Here is a 25,476-nt window from a genome sequence, read left to right on the forward strand (position 1 = left end):
AATGTAGCAAATACTGTCACAGTCTGTCTGTTTACTGTTAGCCTATAATAGGACCAGAGCTAAAGAAGACCCTGTGTCAAGAATACACATTAATACATAGGCAGCCTATGTATTAATGTGTATTCTTGACACAGGGTCTTCTTTAGCTCTGGTCCTATTATGGAGGGCAAATGCATATTATCTGCTATAAATGTTATGTTGTACACTGAATGCTAACAACAATGCACCTCATTGTTCATCATGAGAGATTACAAATGGGCCGGGTTCTCTCGAGTGCCCAGTTCTCTCCGGACTCCCGTTTTTCTTTTTTCTTCTTCTTTTTTTTCTTTTTTTCCCCTCCGGACTCCCGTCAAACTTGACCGCTTTGTTATAGTGACGTCACACTTCCGGGTTGAGAAGTTATTTTCTCTTTCTTATGAGGAAGTCGTATGGTTATCAAGCTGTTTCTTTTTGATACTGAAGTCCTCACTTATGTCGAAACAACGTCTGCCCTTAATAAAGTGTATATTAGTATTGCAGGGGTTGTTTTGTTTGGGTAATTATGAAACATTGTGTTGATCACACGACGGACGTCTGTCACGACCGTCATGGATGAACTTCAACCTGGTGTTTGCACTTTCTCCATTTACGTCCCGTACATCTACATAAACGTTCAGATGTCAAATATAAAGGGCTTACCCCATGGCCATGGATGTTGCAATTATGTACGGGTCCGCAGAAGTATTTTCCTTATTGTTAAATAAAAAGCATTTTAATCCGATCGGTGGCCATTTTCTCCTAGTTATAATGTATATCCGAGTGCAGTACAGCTCCCAACGGATAGGGCACGAACTTGAACTCATGGAGCAAGTACGGGGAAAATGGCCACCGATCGGATTAAAATGCTTTTTATTAAACAATACGAAAGTTTCGGGTATTTCTGTGGGCCCGAACAGAATTGTAACATCCATGGCCATGGGGTAAGCACTTTATATTTGACATTTGAACGTTTATATAGATGTACGGGCTGTAAATGGAGAAAAAGCAAACACCAGGTTGAAGTTCACCCATGACTGTCATGATATGAATATGACTCGAGCCATTTGCTGCAGAGGGTAAAATTAGTCTGACTTGAACATTGACCTGATTTCACTGGGTCACGTTCATGTTTACAGGAAGAGAACTCAGCACAGCGACAGTCTAGTCTCTCTCTCTCAAAACAGACGAGATCTTTAGACAACAGGACAGATTTCTTGGTTGAAGAAACGTTTTGGTCGGTGTAAAGAATGAAGCGGGCCATTATATATCTGACTACCTTCTATGTTTCTGTTCCTGTTCTTCTCTACCTGTTTCCGTGGATACTGGGACATATCATATATTCCCACTTGTGTAAGCTGTGTTTTTCTGTCAGTGTCATTTAACAATACAGAGTAGACATATCAACCTATATACTGTTAGGCTCACAATGTTTAAATAGACCGCATGAATCATGGTTGGTTGCATGAATCATTCTCTGGCCATGATTCTGAATCATTCTGTTGTGTTGACTGTTGACTAACAACAGTGTTACTTTCTTATGAAAATAAATGTAATCAAACCAACGTGCAATTGAAAATGTGCTTGCACAGAAGATCTGCACTGCACATACCATAGAAAAGTAGAATTTGATTTGGCTTTGATGTGCTTTCTTTTATTAGCTTTTATTTTATTCTGTTCACAGTGAGGTTTCCTGTCTTTGTGGACCTTGGCCAGCCTGAGAAGATACTGAACCACACATGCAACCTCTACCTTACCACTGAGGAGGGTGTCTCAGTTGGTGTATGGTCAGTTAGCCTTGACGACCTTGCAGGATTATGCAAAGGCTCAAATGTAACTTAGATAGACAGATGCCAGGTCTTTGTTGACCTATCCTATAGTGTGTATAGTTTCAATGTAGGCTGATGATAGGTTCTTGGTTTACGATGTATTAGTTATTATTAGATTATTGGTTTACTTATGTATTACTTTATTCATAGATTACTATTTCTATGCATTTGATGTATTATTGATGTATTACGTCGCTCTGGATTAAGAGCGTCTGCTAAATGTCTAAACTGTAAACTGTCAGTTCATAATATCATGGTTTTGAACACAGAGGGTGTAAAAATGACCCAAATGGACTGGGTCCATTTAGCACTGAGGATTTTACTGTGTATCTATGCCTCACTACACATTATATATTTGGTGGTGGATGCTTTTTCAAGCCTTTGTGGCTGCAGTTGGAACAGAGACCCTTACTGGCATTGTTATTTCCACGTTTTAGCTATAGTACACAGTCAAATCCTTAGTAATAATGTAACTCATAGAGAGTACAAATGGACCATTTGGTTCAATTTGTACACTGTGTTAAATTGTCACTAAAGATTTTACTGTGTACTGAGCTACAAAGCCACTCCTCACTCTCACTCTCTCTCCATTTGTCTCTCGTAGGCATACACTTCCCATCAGCCAATGGGAAGAGACCGCGGAGAAAGGCCCAGAGTGGTACAGGGAGGCGCTGGGAGATGGCCAACCTGTTATTATCTATCTCCATGGCAACTTGGGAACCAGGTGGGACCAGCATGGAAGAAAAGAGACCCTTGATTTCTAATAGTGTCTAGTGGGTATTGCATGATGCCTCAACACCCTGGGTTTATCCATAAACACCACACTCATGGAGATGCATGGGTCATGCAAATGTTCTGTTGTTTGTGTTGAATTTGTCATTGTCCTTATTTATAGGGCGATATATCACAGAGTAAAGCTGGTGAAGGTGTGATTTTACATTTAACACAAGTTTCATGATTAAATGTCATTACATTTTTGATAATGTGTTGGTTAAATGATAATTTGTCTTTTTATGCTTTTTTTGCAGAAATTAAGTGCTGCAGGTTATCACGTGCTCTCTTTAGACTATAGAGGTAAATACTTGTTCTAACTTTGATACGTAACAGGAGCACACAATCAAAGTGGGATTTATACGTACGCAGGCATACACATGTATCTATCGGCAGTCCTGGTAGAATTGTTGATGCTGTAATCACAAGTCATGATTCTGAGGGGTCCTAATTAATTATTTCCCAAGGTTTTGGTGATTCCAGTGGGGAACCCAGTGAGGCTGGCCTGACCACTGATGCCCTCTACCTGTACCAGTGGGCAAAGCAACACAGCAGAGGTGGTCTGGTCTGTCTGTGGGGACATTCCCTTGGTACTGGGTGAGTGCATGTCTTCTAGTTATTTTTGTTGAGAAGTTAATTAATTATTGCCTACCAATGTTCATACCAATGAATAATAAAAATACAAAAGTTGTAAAGGTAATTAAATTAGTCATCATTCATCGTCATACTCATTATCAGATTTATTTTGTCTGCAGGGTGGCAACCAATACCGCACTGAAAGTACAAGAACATGGTGAGCTTGTGTTTCTCAAAGGCAGATACAACTATTAAGTGTTTGCAACAACTGAAACAAACTAACCAAGAAAAAAACATTTCATCAACATAATGGAACATGGACTTTTTAATCTGTTGATTGGTTCATAACGCCCTCTAGTGTCAAGTATTCTACAAGTACCTATTTTTACAGGCCTCTTTAAGAAAAACTATCACCTCAATATTTCATATGTTATTCCTGTGTAATAAAAAGTCAAATGTTTTTTTAGTAAGAAACCAGAGAACTTGGGATATAAACTCTGTAGGTGTAGGTCCACCATAAAGAATGCATTGGGAAGTATTAAAAATGCACTTCAATACTTAAAAGATAAAACTCCACTAAAGAATGAAGCTCCAGGGTACAACATGCATTATCTAGTCTGTATTCTTTGCTTCCTGATTGTTCAGGGTAATTGATTATTCATGCAATGTATGAACAACATGTGTCTCACCATTTCCTTTCATATAGGGTCACTTGTTGATGCTATAATTCTTGAAGCCCCATACACAAGAATTGGGGAAGTTGTAACCAACCATCCTCTCTGCAAGGTGAAATATTTCTTTGTTTTTCTGTCTGCAGCCCTCAGGCTATTTACCAATTCACTGTATTACTGCACTAAAACACAGATGTCTTCATTTCCGCTTTTCAAAAGAACAGCTTGTGCAAACTGACTGTCTGCAAACACAGACATGACTATTTCACTTTTGTTTCTTGAAAGGGATCAAGTTTATTATGGGGCCAGGCTTCCAGCATGGACCCATATTGTTATTCGCATTATTCCATTTCTTCTTCTGCCACTTTTGGCAGTTCTGGCTGAACCGTGCAGTCGCTTTTTATGAAACTCGGCCATATGATAGATGGTCATGAAAAACGATCAAGAAATAATTCTCACAATCTTTCGTCAAAAGGTGGCGCTATAGCACTCAATTGAAAAATGCCAACTTTGAACAGGTACAACTCATGCCGTGTTTGACCTACAGCCATGAAACTTCGATGCACACATGCGTCTCCTCATGCTGAACAACTTTCACACTCTGACTTTTGACCTCTGACCTTTAGATCTCCCACCATTTGGAATTATATGAAAAACAGTTAAAACCTATCTCCTCCTGGGATTTTTGAGTAATCTGCACGAAACTTTTTACACATGAACTTTGGACCTATACCAAAAAACGTTTGCAAAATATCTTCCATAAGTGAAAAAATGAAGCTTTAATGAGCCAATGAATATTGCAGTTTTATGACAATTATTCATCTGCCCCCAACACATACATGCAGACTTACCATTCTTTGAAACTTTGCAGAAATGTAAAGGGCCATTCCAAATATCACTGAAACCAATCTTACTCCAATTGGTCAAACGGGGGCGCTATAGCAATTTTTTGAAAACTGAAACTTTAAACAGGCAAAAGTCATGCCTCGTTTGGCCGACAGCCATTAGACCTGCTTGCACATGTGCCTTGACTAATGAGGAACACATCTATCACGTTGACCAGTAAGCACCGCCCTTAGATTGTCCGCAATCTTGAGCAGTTTGAAAAACACTTAAACCCAGGATTTTTCAGCTATTTGCGTGAAACTGTATGATCTGTGTGATCTCCTTTTTCACAGGTTCTTGTCTGTTGGTGGCTTCTCGCTTAAATGTGTGCCCCACAACCTGAAGGTCACCAGTTCAAGCCTCACTTGGTGCAGACTTCATCTGAGTTGCATTTCACACAACATGACTATCAATGAATACATCTGCAATTGTTAAAGATAACATGAAATACTTAATTGAGTGTTTTTTACATACAGCTGATCTACAATCTCACAACTTTTCAGATAGCAATGAGAGTATGTTTTTTCAATGTATAACATACTTCATTGTGAAAATAGCCAATGTACAATCTGACAACTTTTAATGGTTTGTGAGCTTGTAGATCGGCTACTTTCACTAATTTTGGTTCTGAGGAGATGTACAATTTCTTCATTGGTAAATGGTTTGTGAACGAGTGATCTTAGTGTTAGTGAAACAGGGGCTTGGGTCATGACAGAAGGCAAGAGTTTGTGATCCTCAACAGACAATACCAGCCTGGACAAAGATATAGCACTATAGGTAGTGTTGCAGCTACCTAAGAGTGCTTCATGACCGTAAGGTTGCCGGTTCAAGCCTCACTTGATGCAGACTCATTTAAGTTGAAATGCAAAAAACATGACTCAATCTATTCCGTTTCCATGGCGCTCTCTCTCTCTCTCTTCAATCTATTCCATTTCCATGTCTTTCTCTTCAATCTATTCCGTTTCCATGTCTCTCTCTCTGTCTCTTCAATCTATTCCATTTGTCTCTCTCTATGTCTCTTCAATCTATTCCGTATCTATCTATCTCTCTCTCTCTCTCTCTCTCTCTCTCTCTCTCTCTCTCTCTCTCTCTCTCTCTCTCTCTCTCTCTCTCTCTCTCTCTCTCTCTCTCTCTCTCTCTCTCTCTCTCTCTCTCTCTCTCTCTCTCTCTCTCTCTCTCTCTCTCTCTCTCTCTCTCTCTCTCTCTCTCTCTCTCTCTCTCTCTCTCTCTCTCTCTCTCTCTCTCTGAGGGGTGGCCATAGCTGAGTGGTTAGTGAGCCCGCCTAGGGAGCCAGAGACTCTGGTTGCCCCAGGTACGATTCCAGGTCAGGTCAAATGTGTCGATGAAATGAAATTTGTCCCTGAGCAAGACTCTTAACCCCTAATTGCTCACAGGCACTCATTGGAAACAAGACCGCAAGGACTTTCATGAACTGACCTGTTAAAGGAATTATCATTTCTCTCTCCTGGCCCCATATTATCGCTGCTTGCAGCTATATTTCCTTTTATATTCTGCTAGTATTTGTATATCACTACATAAATACTTAACAATATCTACCTTTTCAGCTGTACATGTTCCTTCCAGGTTTCGAGAGCCTGATTTGGAACATCTTAGAAATGAACAACATAGTGTTTGCTAATGATAAAAAGTAAGTATTTTATGACAATGATCACTGTGCATATGCTAATAACATTATCCAGATATGACTGATTGCACAGTTGACCTGCTGGACTATCAAATATCCTATAGGGTAATACTGTAGGTCACAATTAAGACAATAATGTTGCTGAATGGATATTACAGCTTTATGAACATGCTGGTGTCAGTTTTTTTGTCAAATCCATCCATGTCCATTATTGAAAACATGTCTTTCCTCTATGTCTGTACAGTTTAATGACTTTGTACAGTCCACTCCTGCTGCTACATGCAGAAGATGATGATATCGTTCCCCATCACATGGGACAGAAGGTAGTATAGATGAATTTGTACACAAAAAAATATTTGATTACGTTTTGTACTTAGTAGTTTTCTAAGTAACTTGCATCATGTAATTGTAATGGATGTCTTTATCTACATGAAGTAAGTACATTCATCGTGGCTGGCTGTAGGGGGATTGCAAATCATGCAATTCAGTATAAATACCGATTACATTCCTTTGCATTTGTGTCCCCAGCTATACCAAATATCACTGCAGGCCCAAAAAGAACGTGATGTAAAGGATCATGTTCAAATGGTGTCCTACAGTGCAAGTCATAAATATTCACACAACAACATCTACCTGGATCCCAATCTGTTGACTGTAGTTAAGTGAGTTACTGATCAAGACCATTTCTATTTACATTTAACATGTACCTCAGTAGTGTAGTATTAATCATTTATGTTACTATTTTCTTTTTGCCCGTCACTACAGAGAATTTTTGCAGAACCTGGAAGGATGAACTTCCATTTCAAGAGAATGGTATCTGTCTGGCAGTGTTTCTCTCTCATGTAGCTGAAAATAGCTAGTACATATTGTAACACGATATTAAATGAAATATGACAAACGGGATGTTGTGAAGCTCACGTTGCATAGTACTTCTCCTGAAAACCGTAATAGAAACGTTTCACTTTTCATGTTGCATGTCATTTTATTTCACCACTGGAAAGAGGTACAGCTCAAATACTGATAAGGAAGTTCAGTATAGAGAATAGTACTAGAAAAAAGTGTCTGACCAGATGTGAGTCAAATAGTATTTGGAAATGAATTCATTGTTTTATCTACTTTTTATACAGATGCATTGTGTCTACAAAACAGGATACAATACAATGAGTGCCAGAAACGCTAGACAGTCGCAGGAAAGTATTTGAAAATGTACTACATTCCTTTGACTGATAAAGGACCTGCCCCTGTGAGGGGGCATATCCTTGTGAGGATGCAGTAGACACACTGGATCTGGTACTCCAAGTGAGTGAAACCCAATGCTAAGAATCATTTGCAAATACTATTTCACCCTGGCCAGGATGGACTTCAATCCCAATATTTCTTGGTTTGTCTCTTGGTGTTGAATGAATGTAACAGATGCCTTTTGATGTAGAAAGTGCTTTTTTAGAATAGAAATTATAAACAAATCTGTGTGAAAATTCAAGCCTACTCATAACCTCTTAAAATCTCTTGCAGTAACAATCACCTGAAATACTAAGGACGTTTGTTTGGGTGTACTAGTTGAAAACGAACAGCGTAGGTACTGTTAAACTGTAAACCTAAAGAATGCCCTGGGCATCACATTTTCATCAAAGCCCTGGCGGTCTCCTCGATGGCTTCTCTGGGCTCATTTGGGGCTGGGATCTTCAGGTCTGTGGGTTCCACTCCCCAGATCTCTGTGGCGTAATCTGTGATGGTTCTGTCGCTGGAGAATTTGCCTGTGGCAGCAATGTTCTTGATCACCATTTGTGTCCATGCCTTTGGATCCTTTTCAACAAAACAAACAAATCAGTTAATGTAAGGCTTAAGTTACACTTTTTGTGATGGTCTCAAAACCTTCCAATATTGTATGCTGTCCTATTTAGATCTCCCAACCCATCTGGCTTGATAAATAAAATAATACCAGCTGCATAAGTATTTGCAATTTCAGTTTGTTACATGCAAATGTTACAGTACCTCATACAAAGTGCTGACTCTCTCCTGGCATTTCATATAGGCCTCAAAGTCTGCAAACACTTTGAACCTGCACAGAAACATGGGGGAAATAGTGTAATCCAAGCCAAAATGTCCAAGACTTGAGGAAATGAACAATCATAGTACTTTGTCACTTACCGGTCATATTTCATGAGCATTTCAGTGATGTCTTTGAAAAGGTCTGGATTTTTGGGGCTGAAAAATCCACTCTTGATCTGGTCCATGACTTGTTTCAGTTCTGGAATAGTCTTGTAGTATGACATGGCATCATAGCTACGGAAATAGAAACAAAATCAAAGCGGCAAGAATGTCACCTCATACTCAGGATATCGCAGTGTAAATGCCTAAAATGTAACTTCAGTGTAACATACTGTAATATAATGCATGTGATACACAGTTTATCCAACATGTCATACAGTAATAGACTGGTTTCACACACCTTTAATATGGGTTAATATGAGTCCCAGTAATGAACAAACCCCTACATTTGGCATCTGACATGCACTTCCCTATAGATTGAGTGAAACAGGCCACCCAATACATTCTATTGACACAATGTGACAATACAGGCGAGAGCTCCCCTACCCCTTCTTGTCCAGTGCAGCCACGTCCTCTACCCTCATGCCGAAGATGAACATGTTCTCCTCTCCAGCTTCCTCTGCCATCTCCACGTTGGCTCCATCCATGGTGCCTATGGTGAGGGCTCCGTTCAGCATGAACTTCATGTTGCCTGTTCCTGAGGCTTCAGTGCCAGCAGTGGAGATCTGCTCTGACAGATCAGTGGCAGGAATCACTATAGGAGGAGCAGATCATAAGAATGGATTATTATCTATTTGTAGTACTAGTAGTAATAGCAGTATTGCTATTAATAATGAAGTATTATTCATTATGTCTCAGGAGTATATAAATTCAACATTTCTATGAATTTCAAGCAAGATTGAGGTCATTTTAAACTACCTACAACCCGTTGAATGTTCACTTATTATGATATGCCCAGAATAGTGGGGTCCATGTGGTTAAATTGGAGAACATTTGAGATAAGAAAAAATGCAGTGGTGGGTACACACATGAGATGTCTCCAGAGGTCAAGGACAATGCATAATATTTCATAAATACATAAATCACTGTACCTTTCTCTGCCAGGGAGACCCTGTAGTTCTCCAGATAGATGACCTTCAGCTTGCTGCCCACCACAGGGTCATTGTTCACCACATCACCAACTGAGGTGATCAGCTTGATGATCAACTTTGCCATGTGATACCCCGGTGCAGCCTGCAGGGGGAGACAATGAACAGTGAACACAGAGCTAATGTCCAATATAACTATTTATCTACATTTTTATCTATATTTATATATACAAAGAGAGCATCATAGTAAACAGATTTAAAAAGTAAAAGCTCAGACAAAACATTTCTGTGTGTGTGCCTGTGTGTGTAAATGCACTGGTTTTGTTGAGTGAATACCTTGCCACCGATGATCATTGTTCGGGGAACAAAAGCAGCAGTGGGGTTCTTCTTGATGTCTTCAAGATAACACAATCATTAGTTATATTATATTGTACATTTGAAAACATACCCAACAAAAGGAAACAGCTAGATTGATGCAAAGGAAAACAAGTTAATTCTTCTTGGCTATGAGAATTTGCCATAAAATAAAACTGGGAGAGTACTACAAAAACTCAGCCTAGGGGACATATTCAACAGGCTGAAGTTGAAAGCCACACAGATGCAGAACCAGGTTGACTTGACTTTAACTGCAAAGAGATCATTTGTCTTTTTTATATTGTGATAAATATTGTTATCATGGAATTGTTATCGTGATATCGTATATTGAGTTTGACTCCAATAAGTTGCCCCATTGAGAGTTTGAAAGCTGTATTCACATACTGTTGTACATGACGATGATGTGCAGGCAGTTGAGGAGCTGGCGCTTATACTCATGGATTCTTTTCACATGAACGTCAAACATGGAGGAAGGGTTGATTTGCACCTGGTACTCCTTCTCCAGGTACTGTGCAAATTTCAGCTTGTTGTCCTTCAGAGAGAAAAACATGACTTGTAACTGATGTTATTCAGCTGTGATCATGTTCAATCATCACAGAAAAATGTGGCCTGTACAAACTTGCAAAACCCAGCTCAGCAGTTGGGTTGTGTGACGTACTTTTCAGCCCTCGCAGACCATCTTCATATTGTCTACTAGTGCCAGTTTACAAGTAGGATTTGGTGAATTAGTCTACTTGCCAGCCCATAGAGCCCCATTGTGAACCCGGAAATGTTGAGTACACCAAAGTTTTATGTTAGAAATGTTGAGTATGGGTCCCCAGCATGTAGAAACTGCCGGATGCTAACTTGGATATGTTGAGCAATTTTCAGAATTGGCATAAATAGCTTTTATTAGCATAATCACCTATATGGACAATATTTCAGCATTTGTCCCAGGCCTTAGGGATATTTTCGTGCTAATCAGTCTTAAATGCACCAAATTTGGCCCAGATGTAGCCCAGGCCATTCTCTAATGATTTAGCTTGGGCGCCCGAGCGGGCGACCTTTGGGGTCGCCATAGCGGCCAAATCCAAAATGGCCGCCATGTAAAACGGTTTTGGCTGTAACTTTTGAACCAGATGAGCTACAAATACAAACTTGGTGTCTATTTCATGTTTTTTGACCATTGCAAACACATGGGAAGGCTTATCATTACGATTGGGTGTGTCTGGAACCCTAATTTGCATATTTCCAAGATGGCGGCTATGTGAAAACGTTAACTTTTGACAGTTTTGGCAAACTTAGTGTCTATTTTATGTTTTTTAAGCATTAGAAACATATGAAATGCTCCGATTTTCTGATTGCATCCATCTAGAGCACTCTAATTTACTTATTAACAATATCAACACTATCCAAGGTATTCAACATTTTCACCCAGAACACTTTTAGGAACAACCTTAATAAGCAACCTTTGTATGTTACACATATAATGTATTTTAAAGATGAGTGAATGGAGTGCAGCACATTCCTATTGATATAGATAGGAGTATTTGAAACAATCTTACAATTAATGCACAAAAACTGTACGTGGGCTGGGCGTATCAGTATAGTATAGGCATATATGGAGATCCGGTTGTCCAGAACCGCTGATCCAAACGATATGCCTCTCTCTGAAGACGGGGGGGTGCCGCAACTGTGGCAATCTTCCTGTCCCGGTGTCTAAGAAAAGTCGCACCTTGTGACTACAGGCCAGTGGCTCTGACATCAAAGAGCATGAAGACCTTTGAGCGTCTGGTACTGAATCAGCTGAGACCGATGGTGAGTAAATACCTCAACCCCCTTCAGTTTGCATACCAGGCGGACATTTGATGATGCCATCATCTACATGCTAAACAGGGCATTCACACACCTTGACACCCTAGGCAACACAGTCAGAATGATGTGTTTTTACTTCAACACTATCCAGCCACAACTGCTTGCTGAGAAGCTTGCGTTGATGATGTGGACCACGGCTTGGTGGCATGGATCACAGACTACCTCTCGGGCAGACCGCAGTATCTGAGACTGCAGGGTTGTCAGTCGGAGGTGCTGGTGAACAACACGGCTGTCCCCAGGGCACAGTGCTGTCACCTTTCCTGTTCACCCTATACACATCTGACTTCCGATCAACTCCAAGACATGGCCCCTACAGAAGTTCTCAGATGACACTGCGTGGTCAGCTGCATCTCAGGTGACAACACTGTTGAGCACGATAGCATGGCGAAGGACTTTGTGGACTGGAGCGAGGCAAACCGCCTCCGGCCCAATGCTAGCAAGACCAAGGATGATGGTGGTGGACTATGGCACGACCAAGAGGGTACCTCCGGTTCCCAGCACCATAAATGTAGTCTGGTAAACCCTCCCTCCGGAAATCTCATTTCCATTTGATTTCAGGACAGGAGTGAGTCTGGCCTGATCGCCCATTCTGCAATATTGGCTGTGGGCTGGAGTTGGGCGGGAGTAATACCGTTGACTGACAACCCCTTCAGCCAATGATCGTTGTTCCCCTCCAGCTAATCAGCAGACCTCCAGACTAATGTGACGCAACGGGACTTTTGAGACAGCCATGCCCAAAATAGGTTGCCTTATTCGGATACATGCGTGGCCCTGCCCGTCCCTGCTGGTTCTCTAATTTTTTTTTTTTTAAATAGGCTCTGACATGATTAATTGACCACATATATGAAGTTAAACAACTAAATTCTATCCAAACGATATCTTAAAAGTAAATTCCGTGCCTCAAAAAATAAGTTTGAGAGCGTTTTAAAACCGAAAGTAAAAAGTGTAACTGGCCACGGAAACAATGGCGGATCGTTCCATTTTTGTCGGCTGCACTCGGTCCCATTTGGGCTCACTCGTACTCGCCACCTGATTGGCCAACTGTCGCTGTCAATCTCAGAACGATGAGCGACGACGCTGATAGGCTCGGTTAGTTGGTAATTCCACTAGAAACCCTCACAATGGGCGATCAGGCCAGACTCACTCCTGAAATCAAATGGAAATGAGATTTCCGGAGGGAGGGTTTACCAGGCTACCATAAATGCTGAGGTGGTGGAGATTGTAGCCAACTACAAGTTTCTAGGAGTGCACCTGAACAGGTCGTTGGACTGGTCTGACATACTCTAATGTAGGAGCAGGCTGTTCTTCCTGAGAAGACTCTGATGTTTTGGCGTGTGCAACAGGATGCTGTAAATGGCTGGTGAGGAAGGTGGGCTCCGTCATGGGGACCTCACTGGAGGGGGTGGCTAAGGTGCGTACAGTGAGGAGGCTGGACGCCATCATGGCAAACACGGCCCTCTCCCTTCACAAGGATATAGTGGGGCATCCCGGGGTAGATTCACCTACCCCGGGTGGAACTGTTTGAGACTTGGCATGTCTTTTGTGCAGGTAGCTATGAGGATTTACAACAAGACACACGTTGGTCGCTCTGCCAGGTCAACTGTCTATAAAGAATACATCACATGGATGCACCTGGGACGTATCATCAGTGTTGTAGCCTGGGGTTATAGGGTGTTTCGGGTCTCGCAACATACACCCTCGCCCAGGTGACCCAGCCGGGGTTGATCAAGCCCCAACTTACGTCCCAGGACCCACGGTCAGTCCTATAGGGAAAGACAGGGCCACTCAGTCCGCTTCTCCGGAACTACTCTGCCAGAACTCGAGGAGGCTCTGGCACGTGGAGGGACTAGGCTCTGTGGGTGGCCTCCTGGCCGGGCTCCTCCTTCGTCTCACCAGGTCCAGGACCTGAGCACTGTACCAGATCCGCTGCACCAGATCCGCTGCAACACCCCGATCCAAACATCCAAGCAGTGATTGTACTGGTTGCATGGTTTGACAGGACACTGTAACCTGGTGCAGGATAGTTTGTACAGGTGTATACTTTTGTTCTTTAGTGATGGTGCATCTTATTGTTATGTCTTTCCTTTGTATTGCTGTATACATTCCTTACTCTGTATCTGTAACTTTGTAACTCTGACTGCTGTGTTGCCTCTGGGTGACTGAAATTCCCCTGTGCGATCAATAAAGGTATCTATCTATCCATTGTGCTTATACTGTATGTTGTCATCTGGACCCCTCATTGTTGGTGAGGCATCCTCACACCCACATAATCAGGTGCTACTGTGAGATCCAGTGTTGCCTCCCAAGCTGCCCATGCACTCTTTCCCCATGGCCAAGGAAGGCTGATGTAGTATCACATCCTGCTAGCGCATGGAAGAGAGGAAAAGCCGGAGTTTGTTACACCTCATCATGTGGATGTGAGGAACATTGAGGTTCTACACAACAAACATTGTTGTGTGGTGCCCCCCCCCTCCACGCACCGCATTTCTATTTTTATTTGTATTGTTTAATATACTCTAGCCTACTGGCTTATTATCTTTATCAATAGGGATGTGCTCCACTCCATTTTTCTATTGTTTCAATAAAATTGTATGTGTAACATACATAGGTTGCTTTTTTCAGGTTGTTGATAGTGGTCATATTGGTAATAAGCTAATTAGAGTGCGCTAGATAGATTTAATCATTAATCGGAGCATTCCAATGTGTTTCTAATGCTTAAAAAAAAAACATAAAATCGACACCAAGTTTGCCAAAAGTGTCAAAGGTTAAGTTATAACTCGTTTTCACATAGCCACCATCTTGGAAATATGCATATTAGGGTTTCAGACACACCCAATCGTAATGATAAGCATTCCAATGTGTTTGCAATGGTCAAAAAACATGAAATAGACACCAAGTTTGTATTTATAGCTCATCTGGTTCAAAAGTTACAGCCAAAACCGTTTTACATGGCGGCCATTTTGGATTTGGCCCCTATGGCGACCCCAAAGGTCGCCCGCTCGGGCGCCCTAGCTAAATCATTAGAGCATGTCCTGGGCTACATCTGGGCCAAATTTGGTGCATTTAAGACTGATTAGCGCGAAAATATCCCTAAGGCCTGGGACAAATGCTGAAATATTGTCCATATAGGTGATTATGCTAATAAAAGCTATTTATGCCAATTCTGAAAATTGCTCAACATATCCAAGTTAGCATCCGGCAGTTTCTACATGCTGGGGACCCATACTCAACATTTCTAACATAAAACCTTGGTGTGCTCAACATTTCCGGGTTCACATTCTGGCAAGCGGACTAAATGCAGCCATTCATGCTACTACAGGATGGTACGGACAAAAGCTTCCATCAAATTATATTTTACACATTTAATGTACTGTAAAAACCTTACTACAAGGTTTAAGCTGCAACTTTTATGTCCTACCTGGGATTTTAACCGAGACTACATTTCTACCACTCATCCAAGGGACAATCCCCGTTTGGCCAGGGGAGATATTGCGCTCATGAGCTTCAGGCAGTATTACTTATGAACCAGTAGTATTACTTATGAACCAGTAGGTGTCCTGACACCAGGGTCTAAATCTCTCAATGGAAGAGTAAGGAGACCACTTTCAACCAATGCAGATTCGTTAATATCTCCGCCAGGAGATCATGCTTCTAGCTCTGTGTGTCTGTCCAGACTCTGGAGCTAATCTCGCATACAACAAGGTCGACCAGCATCATAATGTCTTGTGCACGCTGACAGTAGGCCAAGGAAATCAATGCCCAAATATTTTTTCAAATCCTTCAATGACAACCATGTCATTTCAATCATCGCAACTGTCCCTTCAGGCTATGGGATATGTGTCACACCAGGCTATGGACTTGAAATAGCCAATCACAGACGTGCACAATAGCCGGTGATGCTGCATGAATACAACGTACCCACCTTAAAGCATTACAGAAGTAAAGCTTCTGCATTTATGTTTGTCAATTATGTTTTGAAATTTGTCCTACTTTAAATGGATATAAGAGATCATGCTTCTAGTAATATGCCTGCCTCTACTGTGTGGAACACAGAGCACTCTACTTGCTCACTCACACAATATTATATTATTATTAGGGCATGGCTCCTGGCAGTAATTTGCACCCTACACAACACACCTTTCTAGTTTGTAGATGCAATGTAAACTAAGCAGAAACCCTACCTGTTTGACTTTAGAGACATCTCGGATGAAGGCAGCGTCATCAACCAGCTCATTCAGCTTCTGTAAATCACCGAGGTCTTTCACATAGTCCTCCCCTATGGCCTAAAAGAGAGATAATGAATGTAATGAATGTCAACATATAATGTCAGCAAAACAAGCATTGGTGACTTTTTGCTGTCCCTAGTGGGTCAATGGTAGTAAAGACACAAATCATAAGTTATTGGCAGGGTCTGGCAAGCTTGGACCTAATGTGGTTCAAAAGACACGTTTCTTAACCTTTATACAAAAATGATTAATTGGAGTTACAATCACACCTCAGCTATGAGCTCAGCCAATCCAGGGTTGCAGAGCAGGAGCCAGCGTCTGGGAGTGATACCATTGGTCTTGTTCTGGAATTTCTCTGGTTCCATTTCGTTGAAATCACGGAATCTACAGAACCAAAATAGACAAATGTATATGAATTTAATTAAATTCAAAACTTGGTCCCCCCAAGAGATTTCTTTTGCAAGCAGGCAGAGTATAAAACACGTTAGTTCTCAACAAACCTTCTTCGGTTTGGTAAGCACTTCCAAAACAGAGAAAAGTTTGGCATCGTGTGGAGTATGCTTCAGCTTAAGAGTGAGTTTAGTCACTCCAAAGTGGCACATTATTGATTTTCTAATTAGGCATGAAGTGTGCTTACACATCAGTCTTAATGATGTTGGAGTGTATCTCGGCTACTCCGTTGACAGCATGAGATCCCACAATGCACAGGTGAGCCATGTTGACTCTCTTACAGCCGTCTTCTTCAATCAAAGACATTCTGCGGATTCTGTCCATGTCCTCAGGAAACTGGGCTGCAATACTCTGGAGTGAGGAAAAGAAACACACACACGTACAACGTCCCAGTTTAGAACTTATATCAGGCCCCAAAGAGAGAGGGAGAAAAAAAAAAAACAGCCCTACCCAAGCCCTTGCTCAGTCTGTCCAGTCCAGCAAAAATACAACTTACAATGAAGGAGAGTAAAAGTGCATGATGAATTGCATGTTATGCCCGTGTGTAACAATCGGAACAATTCTAGAACAGTTCAATCTACATGAGAAGAATTGTATTATCGTCTCTTTCATTGCCAAAAATGTTAAGTGAAGAAATCTCTCTACCTCCTTCCTATTGATGCAATACGGAGGCAATGCTTGGAACAATGCAATGTAATAAAATGGTGACTGTCACAATATCTATACGCGTCCAAGATTATTTTCTGTCTGTCTGCCTTACCTTTCAAGATTGTTATAATACAGTATATATAAGTGTGCAACTGTGTATGCAACATATAAAAAAAGTTACAATTATATGTGTATATGTGGCAAGTAATAGATTAATTATAAAAACTGACTGTCCAGCTAACTTATAATTGAAGTCCCTGGTATTGGATGGCAGTAAAAAAGCATCTGAGGCATGATAAAGACATTTTGATTTATATTGTATTTACTTTCTTAGCCTACGGTTTGTTAGTACAACCAGCCTAATCTTTCACTAAACACACAGTGAAACAAAAGGTGTATGGGTAAGCCCATATGTGTGCTGCCTGGTTCCATAAGCTGCATGGCATATAATGACACCACTCAGTAATCACATTGTAACTCAATACATGGTCACATTTTACCAAATGATTATCATTCCAACTTCAACTCCAGATCTCCATTTGAGACATTAGCTTGATGCTCTATGCAGCATGGCTTATGATAAAGGAGAAGAGATAGCAAAATAACAATGAGACGAATATGAAGTATTACATACGTCCAAGTGCATCTGGTTGATGCGATAGATGATCTGTAGGTGTCTGGGCAGCAGAGTCTCTACTAGCTCCACAGGCCAGCGCTCCAGAGCTTCAGGGAGAACAGTGTGGTTGGTGTAGGCAAAGGTGCGTTTGGTGAGGTCCCAGGCCTGCCAGGAAAGGAGATCACCATTGATACTTATTCAGTGCTATGTCTAAGATTCATTATTGTGGCCGGCATGTCAAGTACACAGTAAAATCCTCAATGTTAATCTAACTCTGAGAATGTACGAAAGTACACTGGTAAACTATAAAAGGATAAATTAACTGAGGATTTTACAGTGTACTATATTCTATTACTGTATGTGTTATAGTTTGTTATGGACATCTATCATCCATTTTGAAAAGTGTGAGTCAAATAAACATTCTCTTTCACACTTACTGTGTCCCAGTCAAGTTTCTCAATATCCACAAAGATTCTCATCAGCTCTGGAATGGCCATGGCAGGGTGTGTGTCATTCAGCTGGATCGCTACCTGCAAAAGATAAAACTCAGCATTACATCATCAGGGTATTTCACCTTCTAAAAGGACGTTCACATCCAGAGTAACCCACATTATATTCATATGGTTGATGCCTCATTCATACAGGTTGATGATGCCTTTATTCACTGTGAAAAAGTTATTTAATTCCGAATAGAAAATTGCCACATAATATTCACATTCTGTGTGGATATACTCATGGCACTAACAACAGTTTGGAAATATATATTTCCGGGGCGAATTAATCACACAGGAAACACAAGTGTGAAATATTTGCAATCATTAAAGTGTAATGGGCTCTGTGTTTAGACAAACAAAATACATTGTTTGATGTGAATGACGGAATATCCGTCATACCATACAGACCAAACATTTAAACCTAGCAGAGGACTGAGGTCTGGTATACACGGTTTTCAGAAAGATTTAATAGGTGCAATTAATTAATGTTTCAACAGAGATCTTCATCATATTTACAAGAGCTTTAATTGCACAGAAAATGTGACATTTAGATTGTGACATGCATACAGTTCAGAGTCACTCAGACCGCATTCCAAGGTGGACCTACAGTAGTTCCCCTTGATAAGTGACACCTGTATCTGATTACACGCTGTGGAAGGATACACAAAAACGTGTCCGACTGTTGCCCGTGCCTATTGCCTAATAATAAAATGTCCTAAGAGGACTTGGATTGCTGCCTGGAACAGAACTACTAATGAAAGTGTCTAACTGGAAGTACAGGAAGTACAAGGCTACTTGTCGTCCAGCATACCAGAAGTTCATGTAGCCCTGTCCTTCTGGTTAGACAATTTGGAGAGTAGTTCTTGTCCAGCCTAGCCTATTCTTTGTCAGGCTACCCACCTGACAAAGAATGCTCAGTTTCTTGTTCTTCCCATTCATAAGCTCTAAATTGTAATCTGCACAGTCTCATCTGCAGTGGTCAGACGGTAATTGTGCCGTTTTACTGCAGACATTGTATCATGCCCCAAACAGTTGAGTAACATTTTTAAGTAAAATATACTCCAAGAAGTATCAATGCACTTCTTCACTGAAGGATACATTATATTAAAATTAGAGCTCACTTCATGTGCTTGACCTAGAGACCTACCTTTTCGGGGAAGGTGTCAAAGGATGTGCGAGTTTTGCCCGTCTTAGTGGTCTTGTAGCGACGGATGATGTCCTGGAGAGTAGCTGCCACCACAAAATACTCCTGCTTCAGACGCAACTCTTTCCCTTCAAAGAACTACAGCATGAGATTGAAAAGACAGAGACCTTAAGGCACTATGGGCAACTTTTTTGCCAGTTGATGGTTCATTTTCCCAGCAACAGGCAACATAGAGATCTATAGTGGCAAAAACGTATTGTGGAAAATATTTACCATCAAAGAGATATTACCATTTAAAAAATGCAACTAAATGTTTGCCAAAGATTTGCCCTGAGTGTCACTGCAAAGACACACCAGCAGATGTTGAACTTACATTGTCATTGGGGTATAGCACTCGAGAGATGTTCTCTGCCAGGTTCCTGTCCAGAACAGCCTGGATGTAATCTCCTACATTAACTAGAGAAAGTTAAGGTAGGGTACGTTAGATGGCTTGTCTAAATAAGAGGTGGTGAATTGTGTGCGGAGGAATCTTCTCATTTTCCTATGGACTACAAAAGCATGCTTAAGTTTCCATAATACATTACGATTTCTGCATGTATAATTTGTACTGATCATGCCGGTATTAGTTAATTAAGTCAAAATTCAACTATGCAGGAAAGGAGGAAATCAATGCAACACAACCATCTTGCAACAGAAGTCTTGCAAGTTGCCAGATGGCAGTGATGCAGTGTTTTGGCAGTGTTGTGTCCTACACTTTGTCCTTCCCCAATAACTGAATTAACAGAAATTCTGACATTTTGTTCAAAAAGTAAATTCTGCACGAAAAAAAAAAAATCTTAATTAGCTTTGAAACTTACAGTCTTTCAAGTTGAAGTCATTAGGAGCTCGGGCAGACCACAACCTCATGGTGTTCACAGTATTGTTCATATAGCCAGGGATGGGTGTGTCATAGGGCATGGCCAAAACCACCTACAGTGTTAAAACAAAGAATGCATGCAAGTAGTAAATCATTTGATTCTCACAAACTGTTTAGCCCTGACCATGCAGCTAGCATAAGCAACTCTGTCAGTGGGTCGATCTGTCGTTTCAACATTTTCAACCGAGCTGATCGCTGCTCATCACGAATTACTTGCTTGTTTAAACCTGAAGTAATGATGAATTTGCCTGCATTACAATGTCTTTAATTAGCTCTTTGGCTGTTTTTGTATTGTCTTGCTTTGATAGATATGGTATACTGGTACTGTAGTAGTAACAGTAGTAGAGGACACAGTAGCAGTAATAATAGTAGTAGTAGTAACAACATTAATATAATCAACATCATCATCACCCACCTGTGTGTCCACCCATTTGGGGCCTTCACTCGTCTCCTCTACTCGTCCATAGTAGTGGACAGGCAGCATGTATTCAGGGCGGGCCTTCTCCCAAGGGTTCCCATGTCTCAGCCAATCATCTGCCTCCTCCACCTAAGTGAGTAAAATACACCACATAATGAATAAGATGGCTTAGATTAGACTGTAATATAATACATAACATTATAATGGGGAAAAACACTCAAGTTATCATAATCAGGCAGAGTTTTTAATCCTTTGCCCTTCTTTTGTTTGATTATGTGTTTAACTCTGTAGCACTTTGAGATTCCCTGTGAATGAAAAGTGCAATACAAATAAAACACATTATTATTGTTGTTATTATTAACACCAATGCACAGATTTGATATGCAGGCTCCTCCTTCCCAGTGAACAAATGATTATCACAAATTTGGCTCAGCGTTCAAAGGTGCATGTTTACACTGGGAGATTGTACTGCAAATACCGAGCACAAATAGAAAGGGCAAAAGCCTCTGGCTGAGAGTCCTCTTATCACAAAAAGCAGACAGCGGATATTGTAAGGTTACATCACTGAAGAAGTTCTTCAGGGGGGCAAACCCCAACCACAGACTATGTTAATAATTGGCCCATAATGTAGTGACACACTTTGTGTGTGCTAATGGCCTCCTTTCAAAACTTTACTCAGAGAATCATGGATACATGCAAGACCTCAGTTTTGCACAGAAAGATTAAAAAAAGGAAAAAAAATAACCTATGGCCTTTATGGAGGTAAGCTGAACTTGTATGATGAAATTAAGGTCAAACTAAAGAAAATATGTTTTTAAGACTGCAGTTGGTCGAACTGGGGTAAATAAATGAGTTGATGATTAGTTTTGGTTGGCCTCAATTCTAAAGGTTCATTGTTCAGTGTGTTGAGTGGGTCATATATATGAAGGTCATGGGGATTTCGAGATGTTACCTTATACCTCCCTCATACGATGCAAAATGTGTGTAAGATGCAGTTACCTGCCAACCATCTTTGATCTTTTGGTTGAAGATCCCGTACTCGTAGCGAATGCCATAGCCATATGCAGCTAACCCCAAAGTTGCCATAGAATCTAAGAAACAAGCTGTAAGGAGAAATAACAGAATTTGGTGAAGAACAAAAAACACAAATGTGCATCACAGAATTGAGGAACTATGCTGGTGTTGGTGGAGAACTAAGTGCTCATGTGCCAACATGCATGGTAAATGTTGTGAAACTCCTGTGGTTAGGGGTTGTAAGATGTGCACAGCAAGAAGTCTTTGAAGCGGCACCTGAATAAAGCCTCAATGAAGGGTCATTGGTTTTTATACGATTTATTAGTGTGGATCAATAAAATATTTTGGAATCGAGCCAAATAAATACATTTCTTTTTTGTTTTGTTGGGGGGGGTGCTTTTCTGCCTTTATTTATAGTTTATAGTGGAGATGGACAGGAAGCAGGGAGAGAGAGATGGGGAGAGACATGCAGCAAAGATCGTCGGGAACGGGACTCGAACCCGCGATGCACTGTCAGGCTACATTAGAGCCCAAGGACCCGAACCACTAGGCCAGCGGTCCGGCCCACCAAATGTTCTGCATGCCATTTCCTGGGCTTCTCCATCCGTCTGCCTGTCTATCTGTCTGTTATGGAGTAAAAGCTTTGTCTTCAGTCGTTTACCTGCCAGCCGGCCAAGACCTCCATTCCCCAGACCTGCATCTTCCTCCATTTCCTCCAGATCCTCCATGTCCAGACCCAGCTACACAGAGAGAGGAAGATATTATTAAAATAAAAAGAGGCAGAGGTGTTACGGTGTCAGCTGTGGGTTGCTTTTCACAATCTTTTCATCATGACAGATGATGAAATCAGTGGGTTCTATTTCTCATCATCCCATGGTAGGCTGACTGACTAACAGGAGCTGTAAAATGCACACACGCACGCATGCACAAAGCAATTCTTTCCAAATGAAAACACACATCCTTTGTCTCTTTTTCTGCCGATTCATTAACCACAATGAAACCAGATCTGCCAGTGTAATTACATACACAAATTTGAGGTTCCTTTTTTTTAACTAAATTTAACCATGCCAACAACAAAATCATAATATTAAAAGACCCACGAGAGTCTTCCTTTTTCATAGTTTATGGTCTATTTATATTTCCTCCAGCAATGTGTAACACCACACAATATTCCAGCCCAGCATTCAATCTTCTAAAACTGAGGTGTTACCATGTTTGCCTGCTGTAAATGTATGAATAACAAAGTATGAGGAACATAATTGTGACAGCTAAAAGGATGTTTCTGTCTTTGGTCCCATGAAGAGTGAATGAATGCAGCCTCAGATACACACGTAGGCATTTGAACAGGTAGTTGTACCTGTTGTCAGAATACTCGCTGTACCCATGTTACAGTACCCAGTGCAGTACCCACGGGCACAGGCTTATTTGGAATGGATGCAAGTCACGAAGGATGCAAGTTGGGAATGCATGCCCCACCTGGTTAAGCAATACCAGTTGTACCCATTGTCAGAGTACCCGGTCAGGGCCTGTGTTCCCATTATGCCCATATATGGAGCTCTCTGTATCCGTCTGTTTACTGCCCAGAAATGAGACCCCTGATGCCGATTTGAGTTAAAGAAAAAATCTATCTATCTATCTATCTATCTATCTATCTATCTATCTATCTATATATATACAAAGATTTGCACACATTTTTCAAAAATGGCAGATCTACCAGCTGAATGGGTTAACCCATTAAACCAGGAACATTTTTGAAAAATCTTGAAAGTGAGAGAATTACTGATTTAGAAGGTGTTTGTAGAATGAATCAGCCTCAGGTCTTAGTGGGTAAATATACAAAGTGTTCACGGGCATGCATGAAAGTCAAACTCATTAGGGAGTTACAATTAATGCAAAACATCCTTTGCTTCGAAAATAGCAGATCTACAAGTGCACTTGGTGCCGTGCTATGAGCTTGTAGATTTGCTATTTTTGAATAGCCAAAAGTATAAAATATTGGTTATAGTGGTTATGCATAGATGCGTTCCCAGCTTTAATGGGTTAAAGTGTGTCTTACATTTCATTACTGTCATTTCCTGTGTGCATCTTTATCTTACCTGATAGATGGCTTCATCACAGGCATTCTGGAGGCCCAGGTTGATCATGGTGTTCTGGAGTGTTCTGCCCATGTAGAACTCCAGAGACAGATAATACACCCGCTGGGGAGTAGAGAGATTTAAGACAAAAAAGTAGGTAAAAACTTAATAAATTAGCATCTGCTTATGCATAGATAGAGGGTATAGATCTGGGTCTTTTAAAACAAAAATACATTTGTTTTTAACTACATCCCCTAAGAGAAGGCCTATGATTTTTTAAACAAAAATATTGAGATAAAAGTTAAGTGACCGAGCAAAAATAAATGTTTTTGATATTACAGTATGTAAGCATAAACGAAGAGGTCTTTTACAGTGTAATGTTTAAACAGGTGTGAATAGTTTGGCCTAGGTGAACTTAAAATCCTCAGTGTTAATATATGATTTGTAACTCAGAGTGTGAACTCTAAGAGCAATAGGCGTTTTAACATTGTACTGTGTAGTAGTGCTTCAGGAACTAGATGTGTAAATATTATGCAACATCCTAGAAATATTTCCAATTGAGTGCAAGCCAACATGATTTTGCACAGTACTACCAGTGGTGGAAAAAGTACTCACATTCTTTACTAAAGTAAAAGTATCAATACTGCCATATAGAAATACTCAAAATGTACTTGAGTAATAGTACAGAAGTATTGGCATCAAAATGTATTTGAAGTACCAAAAGTAAAAGTACTCATTATGCAGAATGTCCCATTTCACAAGTTTTCAAACGTATGCACATCTCAAATGTCCGAAATGTATTAGGGCTGAAGTGGTTAATGTATGTTTTGTAATAATTATAATAAAGGAACATCCGCACTCTCTTCAGTTATGTTCTTGGTTTATTCTTTACAGCTGTTTTGTAATAATACAATCAACAAACATAACTAGTAGCTAAAGTTTTCAAATAATTGTAGTGGAGTAAAGGTACAATATTTGCCTCTGATATGTAATGTAGCAATAGTAATAATATTGGAAATTGGAAATACTCAAGAAAAGTACAAATACTTCAAAATTGTACTTAAATACAGTACTTGAGTAAATGTACTTGGTTACTTTACACCCATTGGTTGCAGCCATGATTTCCTTCTATTTCAGTGCCTGTCTGTCAGTGCTGTTGGCTTTGACATTAACAGCTGACAGCTGAACTTGATCACAATACCTTGGGATCCGTTTCGTGGTAGAACTGCTGTGTCCGGATCCATCTCCCCACCAGGTGATCTCGCACCGTGTGGGCCAACGCGAAGTAGTAATCTCTCGGCGTGGCGATGTTCCTGTCCTTCACCAGGGTGAAGTGCAGGTGACGGTTGAAGCCTTTCTTGAGCTCGGCGACATTCTCGACCCCGACGATCCCCCTGATGCTGATCTGTTTGCGCTTCTCCTGGTCAGTGAGAGGTCTTGACATGGTGGCGGGCAGGTTTCACTCACAGCTATGCCTCACACTGGAGGAAGTGAAGCTTCTGGGCAACGTCGGGACATTTTTGATGCGTCTGGTCTCCTCCCCGTTCATTTTCATTGGCGACTAAAAGGAGGAGGAGTGCATTTGGCCTCTGACCTCAAGATGTGTAGATCAGGGGTCTTCAATAGGGGGTCCGGGACCCCTAGGGGGTCCTCAGAGTTACTACAGGGGTCTCCGCCGAATCTGTGTGTAACCACTTGAACCCTAGCATCCCATTTC

The 25,476-nt window shown here is 40.9% G+C and overlaps 2 protein-coding genes across 3 annotated transcripts; one reads left to right on the forward strand and one right to left on the reverse strand.

Moving 5' to 3' along the window:
* The first annotated feature begins 1,147 nt into the window (after window positions 1–1,147).
* Window positions 1,148–7,409, forward strand: LOC311036769 (lysophosphatidylserine lipase ABHD12-like). Of its 2 annotated transcripts, XR_014599892.1 has the most exons (13): window positions 1,148–1,368; window positions 1,700–1,802; window positions 2,449–2,568; window positions 2,740–2,770; window positions 2,873–2,918; window positions 3,083–3,212; window positions 3,371–3,408; window positions 3,898–3,977; window positions 6,313–6,395; window positions 6,637–6,715; window positions 6,921–7,054; window positions 7,158–7,239; window positions 7,277–7,409. XR_014599892.1 is itself a non-coding variant. In XM_084045716.1 (12 exons), the coding sequence occupies exons 1-12, from the start codon at window positions 1,266–1,268 to the stop codon at window positions 7,183–7,185; spliced, it is 975 nt and encodes a 324-aa protein (XP_083901842.1). In that variant the 5' UTR covers window positions 1,148–1,265; the 3' UTR covers window positions 7,186–7,280. The 2 variants fall into 2 exon arrangements, 1 of the variants encoding a protein (XP_083901842.1); XM_084045716.1 differs by having other exon boundaries at window positions 7,158–7,280.
* pygl (phosphorylase, glycogen, liver) lies at window positions 7,355–25,265 on the reverse strand. The gene is made up of 20 exons (XM_084045715.1): window positions 24,961–25,265; window positions 23,781–23,882; window positions 22,346–22,424; window positions 21,670–21,773; window positions 20,668–20,799; window positions 20,194–20,305; window positions 19,710–19,792; window positions 19,336–19,474; window positions 18,136–18,224; window positions 17,717–17,863; window positions 16,622–16,785; window positions 16,254–16,368; window positions 15,940–16,041; window positions 10,289–10,436; window positions 9,866–9,924; window positions 9,533–9,674; window positions 8,988–9,195; window positions 8,541–8,675; window positions 8,385–8,451; window positions 7,355–8,195 (listed from the first exon to the last, which is right to left on the reverse strand). Exons 1-20 carry the CDS (start codon window positions 25,201–25,203, stop codon window positions 8,007–8,009), a joined length of 2,559 nt encoding a protein of 852 aa, XP_083901841.1. The 5' UTR covers window positions 25,204–25,265; the 3' UTR covers window positions 7,355–8,006.
* Window positions 25,266–25,476: the final 211 nt, after the last annotated feature.

Source organism: Gymnoscopelus microlampas (genome assembly GCF_963454915.1).
Source record: "Gymnoscopelus microlampas genome assembly, chromosome: 20".
Lineage (NCBI taxonomy): Eukaryota > Metazoa > Chordata > Actinopteri > Myctophiformes > Myctophidae > Gymnoscopelus > Gymnoscopelus microlampas.